General features: G+C 40.2%; 1 protein-coding gene across 4 annotated transcripts; it reads right to left on the bottom strand.

Moving 5' to 3' along the window:
* Positions 1-352: 352 nt before the first annotated feature.
* LOC112282629 (protein CLAVATA3 INSENSITIVE RECEPTOR KINASE 1) lies at positions 353-6,069 on the bottom strand. Of its 4 annotated transcripts, XR_016502884.1 has the most exons (7): positions 4,734-6,068; positions 4,382-4,528; positions 3,770-3,950; positions 3,436-3,507; positions 2,022-3,088; positions 945-1,820; positions 353-621 (listed from the first exon to the last, which is right to left on the bottom strand). XR_016502884.1 is itself a non-coding variant. In XM_024520504.3 (6 exons), exons 1-6 carry the CDS (start codon positions 4,813-4,815, stop codon positions 1,444-1,446), a joined length of 1,890 nt encoding a protein of 629 aa, XP_024376272.1. In that variant the 5' UTR covers positions 4,816-6,069; the 3' UTR covers positions 841-1,443. The 4 variants fall into 4 exon arrangements, 3 of the variants coding, with proteins under 3 accessions (XP_024376272.1, XP_024376271.1, XP_024376273.1); XM_024520504.3 differs by lacking the exon at positions 353-621 and having other exon boundaries at positions 841-1,820; positions 4,382-4,492; positions 4,734-6,069; XM_024520503.3 differs by lacking the exon at positions 353-621 and having other exon boundaries at positions 841-1,820.
* Positions 6,070-7,797: the final 1,728 nt, after the last annotated feature.

Genomic DNA, 7,797 nt, shown 5'->3' on the forward strand with positions numbered 1-7,797 from the left:
TATTTATATATATACATATAAGGTATAAATTAGACATCTAAAACTTCATGTGAAATAAAAATTTAGAATAACATTAATTGTGAAAAAATATTTTTTAAAAAAATAAAATTTAGGTACATTGATTTTATACTAGTATTAAATTTAGCATTATTATTAGAAATAGAATTTAAAGAATAAAGAAGTGGTAATAAAAAAATATTTTAAAATTAATCTTTCAAGAAATAATGAAGAGATGTTTACTAAAAAAGAACATTTAATTAATTTAGATATTTGACATACAGGCTTAGTGGTTCTTAAGGAACTTTTGTCAACTAATACAAATGAAATCACACATGAAAAATATATAAAAATGTGAGGTAAAAATGAAAACTTTGTCCTGCCAATGACTTGGGCTTGAAACCGTATCAATACATCCATCTGTCTGATGCATCATTCTATCAGATTACGCCTTAGTATATATATACTTCGGTATTGAACCATCAAAAGCACTAGCAAACTATCAAATACCTATAGATCCCAAAGCTTCACTCCACTTGCAACAAAATGAATATGCCTTGAGATTGTTGATTAAAATCACCACGCTTAAGACATGAAGGAATTGATCCTTTCTACATCACATCTCTGAGGTAAAATGGCACACAAGAGATCCACATAAGAATATGTTGGAGATGAAAAACTGAATTCAGCTTGATCATGAACCTCAGAATCTGAATTAGGCTTCAAGCAGACTAATGCTAATGCATCTCAAACAGTATTTAACCCACTGCAGATATCAAACGCTGATCCTAAAATAGATTATCCAAAGAGGAAGAAAATGGCATAGTAACAAAGCACATCATATCAGCAAGAAAGGGAGCACTTGAATATCAAATAAGTGAATATTTACAGGAGTTGACCAACTCCACCACCAGAGGAACCACATAATAAAACTGTGAGGACTTAACTCTTCGTTTCCAATTGAACAGCGCTCGCATCGATAGGCCTGGAAGTGAGTCAATCGACGTCTAAAATACAAAGGAACGCGGTCTCAGGCAAAATTTCGTTAACTTCAGAACATTCAGGGCAATACTTAGTTTCGTGTCGTGACATGCTTGACATGCTTCGAGACATTCCACCCAAGATTAGCCTTGCCGCATACTGTCATGTCAGGCCAATGGGAAGGTTCGAATGGCAATACATCAGATCACCTGTAGTGTTGCTGTAGATAAGGATAATAGCTCGGATGTCACAAAAGGTCAATCGATCGACAGATATGTGAAGTCATTTCCACTATTGATTCTTGCTATCAGAGAGCTAAAATGAGCTCCAATTCAATCGCTGAGCCTTATTCTTTAATGACAAATCACTTTCATAACGACTTCAAGATATCCTCGGCAGCTGCGTGTGCACTGTTCTCACGAGGCAATCCATAGTCAAGGAAGTTGGTAATTTGGAACTATCTGATTAGACGCTGTCAGATCCTCCATGGCAAATGCTGGAGGACATGTAGCAATCAGAAATGAAGCTTCCAGCACGGTGTCCATAACAGCTTCCAATGGACGGGGTAGGGCACTCGGAAGCGAAGCTGCCACGGGAGGAAGAACCTGGGCTGTTAATCAAACTTGTAGTCAAAGGTATATTCGCAGTCCCATCTAAGATTCGCCGTATTTCGCCCATAGTTGGTCGTAGATCTGGAAGAATTCTTGTGCAAAGCAGGGCAATTTGTGCGCAAAGAGTAATTTGCGTTTTGTCAAAGACACCTCTCAGGCGCGGATCCACAAAATCGGAGGGATCATCAGCTTTCGCAAGCACTTGTATTCTGGAGAAAAGCTGCGCTTTACCTGTGAGACAATGGAAGCAGACAATGATTAACTTATTGATCACGCCAACAGGATGTTACAATTGTTCAGACCTCTTATAAAGCAAGAAGTGAAGAGACAGGACTTTAGCCCTGTCTGGACTCCATAAGACAATGCCGCAAAATTGGTGCTTTATGGTAACTCATCCAGATCGCCCATGAACTCGAGGACCGGAGTACGCACCTGGAGTCTCAAGAACCTGTCGACCCTTGATTAGGACCAACAGAAACATCCCAAAGCTGAAAACGTCACTCTTATCTGTCAGCCTTCCAGTCAGTACGTAATCTGGGTCTACAAACACTTGTGGTCCGATGTGGGTTTGCTCTGAACAGCCAATTTTGGCAAGACCAAAGTCACCGACCCTTGCAGTGAAATTTCTGTCAAGAAGGATGTTGCTCGGCTTCACACCCTTGTGGATGATGCGCGGCGAGCAGTGTTCATGAAGATATTCCAACCCACAAGCTGTTGCCAGAGCAATGCTGTACCGTCGACTCCAAGGCAGTAAATGGACATCATTGCTGAGCAAAGCGTCCAGGACGGAACCATTAGGCATGTAATCGTACACTAGTAGACGTTCTAGACCTCGAGATTCTTTACAATATCCACGAAGTCGAACCACATTAGGGTGATGAATGGCCCCGATAGTAAGAACCTCCTTCCAGAAATCAGTGTCTCCATAATCTGCTGCCTTCACCAACTGCTTGACGACCATGCATGAGCCATTAGCGAACCTGCCTTGGTAAACACTTCCAGAGCCACCGCAGCCAAGTAACCGGTTATCATGAAAATTATTTGTCGCTTCCTCTAGCTCTTGGTATGTGAACGGCCTGCACTCGACAGACTGAATCTTCGACGAACACGTCCTCCTAATGATTGGATTCTTCCGTTGTCTCCGCAAGAAGCAAAACATTACAACGAGGAAGCTGCAGAGGATTACACTGAAGGGACAAACACCCACTAGGACATAAAGGACAATAGGGTTTTTTCGAACCCATGAAGGACACTTGGGGAGCAACAGTGCAGTCATGTTTTGGCACTCACACAAGGGACGCATGTTAGGTAGTAGTCGGCATCCACCGTACTCTGAGAAACAGTTGTGTTCCCAATTTGAATCCTCTATTTTAGCACGATTGAGCTTTGGAATGGTATCATTGAAGTAATTGTAGGAGAAGTCAACGTGGCAGAGATGTGGAAAGCCGTAGAAAAGTTGTGTAGCAACCTCTCCTACAAGTTGGTTTCCGTGTAGATCCCTGTAAATAACAACGTGGAATATCCGGATTTAGGTTACAAATTCTGTTGTAAAATGAAATGAAAGGTAAGAAATACAGTGAGATATCAGATAAGCATCTTCAAAAACATCTACATGGGCTCAATTGACGGAATTGGGATTCTTTATGCAGTAAATACAATGCAGGCATGGTTTCGATACTCCTCATAAATTTTGAGGCATACGCGAGCATGAAGCTATACAAATGGATTCAACATTCAACACAAAGCAAGCTAAATGTAATAATAATAAAGCCATTCTCAACTAAAATAGAAATACACACGGCTTTCAAGACAAGACGAGGCGAGCGCAGATAAGCAACAAACTTACAGAGACAGCAAGTTAGACAAGCCTCCCAGGATGAACGGAATCTCCCCGGTGAGGCTACTGTTCGATAAATCCCTGCAATCAAGAATTACAAGGGTTAACTCAGCAACAGACTCCGTGCATAGTTCACTGAAAAAGATAAACTATCAAGCATAGCTTTATATTAAACAAAAAAGAAAGGTCTACAACGAGCCCAGACGCGACCAAAATTTAAAATGATAAATCTTCTGTAACGAGCACAGACAAAGATAAGGGTAAGAAATCGAAATTCGAGCATAGTGTGTTTATATATTAAAAGCATACATATTTTTATCAATAATCAGGAAAGAGATCTTACAAGTGAGTGACCTTGCAAGAAGTGTTAGAGATAAGGCACTTTTTTGGAACTGTAATTGCATCTTTGAGCCCACAAGTGATGCCAGGCCAAGGCCCATTGCAAGCATCAACACTTTCATTCCAGCGATTCACTTTGTTGTCTCCTATACTCCAGATATCCTTAAGCTGTGCCAACACAGCAGCTGAAACACAGAACTATCAGAACTATCAGAACTTCACTGCACCCAATCCTGATCTCAGTTTCATAGATCTTAACCTCAGATACTATACCTTAAACAACATCTCACATCACCAGAACAAAATTAGATAATACACTGCAAGTCTAGTCACAAATGTAGTCTATAATCAGGTCTCTAGGTCTCTGAAGAGAACAAATAGTATGAACCAACAGAGACTAGGTTTAGTAGGAAATACAGAGGATTAAAACTTCATAACATCAACGAAGAGCACCAAGTAGCCCACTGCAGCGATTTCCCCCAAATTGAGTTGCAGAGTGACATACTCATTCCACGTCCTCCAAAATGCTTTAGAAATCTACAAGTCCACAAGAACGAACTGTGGCCATACTAAAGTGACCAAGAAATAAGGTGGACTTCATCTGATCACTACCCACCTTCCTGTGGAGTAGCGGAAACTGCGGCTTCGTACAAGCTTAGAAGTACTGGTATAACCAGCAGTAAATGCCACGACCTCTCTGGCATTCTGTCACATTTGCTGCTCCGCACTGCGACCAAGCGAGAAAAGCCGTGACAATTCTTCCCTGTGCAGGTAAGACACACGATTGCGAAGCTTCAATGGTGAACATGTCATTGCCTGAAAAATAAGGGCTAAGATACTCAATAAGCCTCAATAGATGAAGGGCATAAACCATCATAGCATATAACAGATGAAAGTGAGGCTAATTTGACTAGGACAAGTCAATGACAAGCAGAAATATCAAAATAATATGTGCTGCCAGCAAGCACCTGCAACTGTTGCAACCCTTGAACTAAGATTTAGGAACCGTTGAAACGTGCCGCCCCCTCCGATGGGACCGACGGCGAACATGTAACTGAGAACCAACCTTCGCCCATGGTTGCCTAGCCCACCTTATCAACGCCACCAAATCCAAACCTGCCGACTCAGGTCTCTTTACCGAACCTTCACATAAAGTACCCAGATTTCCAATGCAATCCTGAGAAACATGTCAACCCAGTATACAGGTTTACTGTTAAGGAGTTCCGTGCACTTGCAACTGTGACGAGCTGCCTGGTGGGTCACTAATGTCGAGGACGACTGCAGCTGCTAATCGAATTTTGTCGACGACAACTGTGTGCACCTGACGTTGCCCAGACATACATACGCGAGTTAAGGTCGCGATTCCGTCGAGGTATGCTAATGAAAGGCTGCTCTCGTTCGCTGAAATGCAAACAAAGAAACTCATCTCCTGATCGTTGTCCCAGAATCAGTCTTCAATGAATAGCGCCGGGACAAAAAACAAACGCATCCTTGATCTCATTCTGGACGGAATAATGTGCAGAGACCACCTTCACCACGAGAACTTTACAACTTTGCCAATATCCATGACTAAGGAAATTCAAACCTAATGTAACACTTAATTGAACAACTTAAACCCCCAAAATAAGGTTTCGACCCTCGATAACAGCCCCCTAGAAGCCAATCACGACACTCCTCTCATCACCCCCAGGGCGGTGTCGACATCAAGCATTTCATGTTACACCAGTTCCTGACGCTGCCACCCTACTAACCCACACCAGGTACACTGTCCCAACGTACCGCTACCGAGACAAGGACGCATCAAAGCCAACACCGGAGGATCAGACCCTAAATATTCTTACCCCTAAAAATCCAACCCAACAAACGCCAATGCACTGCAGGAGAGCTGCCCACACAGGACGTCGAAGGAGAGGGCGATGAGCAAGACAAGAGAAAAATAATAACGATAATAAAATAAAATAAAATAAACAGTATGGTAAGATAGCATTCCCCTCCGTTTCCCTCTTCCCTATACTACACTAAACCCATTCCTGACACACTTCCAGAAGGAGCTGACCCCATCGCTTCAGGAAAAAGCAGCAACACATCCCCAATACACTCACACACACACACACACACACACAGAGACACACTCACACACACACACACACACACAGAGACACTCACACACACACAAACACACAGAGACACACTCACACACCCACATCAACAGCTTCTCCGCCTATCTGACTAGCTACATCCAACGAGCTCCACCACAACCAAAATCACGGATCTCGTCACCTGCCATCGCCAGAACCCAACTGCTACCTCGGAAGGGGCGATTAGACGACGAGGGGTCCAGCGGAACCGGATTAGCCGGTGGTCCCTTCAGAATCTGTCATCAGAGAGAGAAAGAGAGAGAGAAACGTTTGTTCGTTCGTTCATTCGTTCGTTCGTTCATTCGTTCGTTCGTTCATTCGTTCATTCGTTCATTCATTCGTTCGTTCGTTCGTTCGTTCGTTCGTTCATTCGTTCATTCGTTCGTTCGTGCGTTGCTTTGGTGTGGAGGGGGGGGGCAGTTTTGGCATCAATATTTTGGATCCGGTTCCCAGTTTCTCAGTCAAATTGGCTCCGAGGTTTGAACTTTGACTGGGAGGTTCCTGCGTAAGCGATGGCCTTGAGAACGCGACCGGGAACATGCAGTGCGCCTGGGGAATCTGGTTAGCTCTACCCCGTTCCCCCCGATCCTCCTTTCTTTCGTCGTTTGAATGAGGTTGGGCGTGGAGGGCCTCGTCGGAGTCGTTGGTCTTGACGTGGCGGGTCCCCTCTCCGTCTGTTTCTCGTTCGTCGCTGCTGTGTGAATAGAATCTTTTCTAATACTGTTGTCTTATATGTGAAATGGACCAGTTGTGGCCTGAGCCACTTCAAACGTGGACTCCATTGGATACTAATTCCAGCAAACACACTATTTTTTCTTTATTAAGCTGATCATTTGAGTGATAGTTGCATGGGTTCTACACTGTTGTGTTGGTGCTGTGGAGAATACCGTTGTATTCTTATTAAACTTTGAATTGAAAAGCATGAACCTAACGAGCGGAAATAAATAAGCAAACAAATAAATAAATTTATGAAATTAATGGTTTTAGAATGTGTTTTTTGAAGTAGTTATATTCTACTATTTTTTACCTTATTCTAGTTACCATAACTGATGTTTATCATTAAAATTTACAAATAAATACATAAATAGATGACTTTTTAAATCTTTTAAAAAATTTAATGAATTTCTACATCCTAAATATGCGCTTGTTGAGACATCCATTATGTTGCACAAATTAGAACTATGAAAGTTTAAAAAATTCTAATAGCCTATTGTAATATAGACAATACATTCATGTCATATCAAATATTATAATAGAAAATTTATGAATACTTCTATTTATTTATTAGACTATGATAATTTAGATATTATAGAAACTTTTTAATTGATGTATAATATTTTTAGCTAAATTTTATATCAATTATATCAATAATAATAAGGATAAGATTTATAAATATATAAGTACATAATATAAATATTTAATTGATAAAAATAAATATATTTTAATTAATAAAATAATAATAATAATAATAATATCATTTATACTTTTATATCCATAAATCAAACATTCTATTTCATTTTATATAAAGAGTGATAAATTAATATTAATTTTTGTATAAATATATAAAAATTATTGAAAAAAAAAAAAAAAAAAAAAAAAAAAAAAACTTTAAAATCACCAACACATAGCATTAATAAAGTTGCTCACAAAGAGAATATGGAATAAGATGTCTCTGACTTCCAACATCCATTAATTATAGGTAGTCGTTGCTACCTTAATGGATAACTTCTATCATTTAATAAATATATCCATCCAACATTCTATTAAGACTATCCATAGCTATCTTATCTACTATAAAAATAAGCTTTTAGCAAATTTTTTATACTCTTAAGATCTTTTGTCTTTTCATGTACCATATTTCTTGGCCTTCTTACATATCATAAAGCAAACTTTT

This window comes from Physcomitrium patens, chromosome 5 (assembly GCF_059467195.1).
Source record: "Physcomitrium patens ecotype Gransden chromosome 5, ASM5946719v1, whole genome shotgun sequence".
Taxonomy (NCBI): domain Eukaryota; kingdom Viridiplantae; phylum Streptophyta; class Bryopsida; order Funariales; family Funariaceae; genus Physcomitrium; species Physcomitrium patens.

What these genes read in the sequence shown, in the direction of transcription:
- LOC112282629 (XM_024520503.3), bottom strand. Translation starts at nt 4,815, where the DNA reads ATGTTCGCCGTCGGTCCCATCGGAGGGGGCGGCACGTTTCAACGGTTC. An exon ending in TTCCGCTACTCCACAGGAAG is followed by an intron (nt 3,951 to 4,381) that starts GTGGGTAGTGAT and finishes TCTGTGTTTCAG; the next exon opens with CTGCTGTGTTGGCACAGCTT. An exon ending in TTGTCTAACTTGCTGTCTCT is followed by an intron (nt 3,089 to 3,435) that starts GTAAGTTTGTTG and finishes TGTTATTTACAG; the next exon opens with GGATCTACACGGAAACCAAC.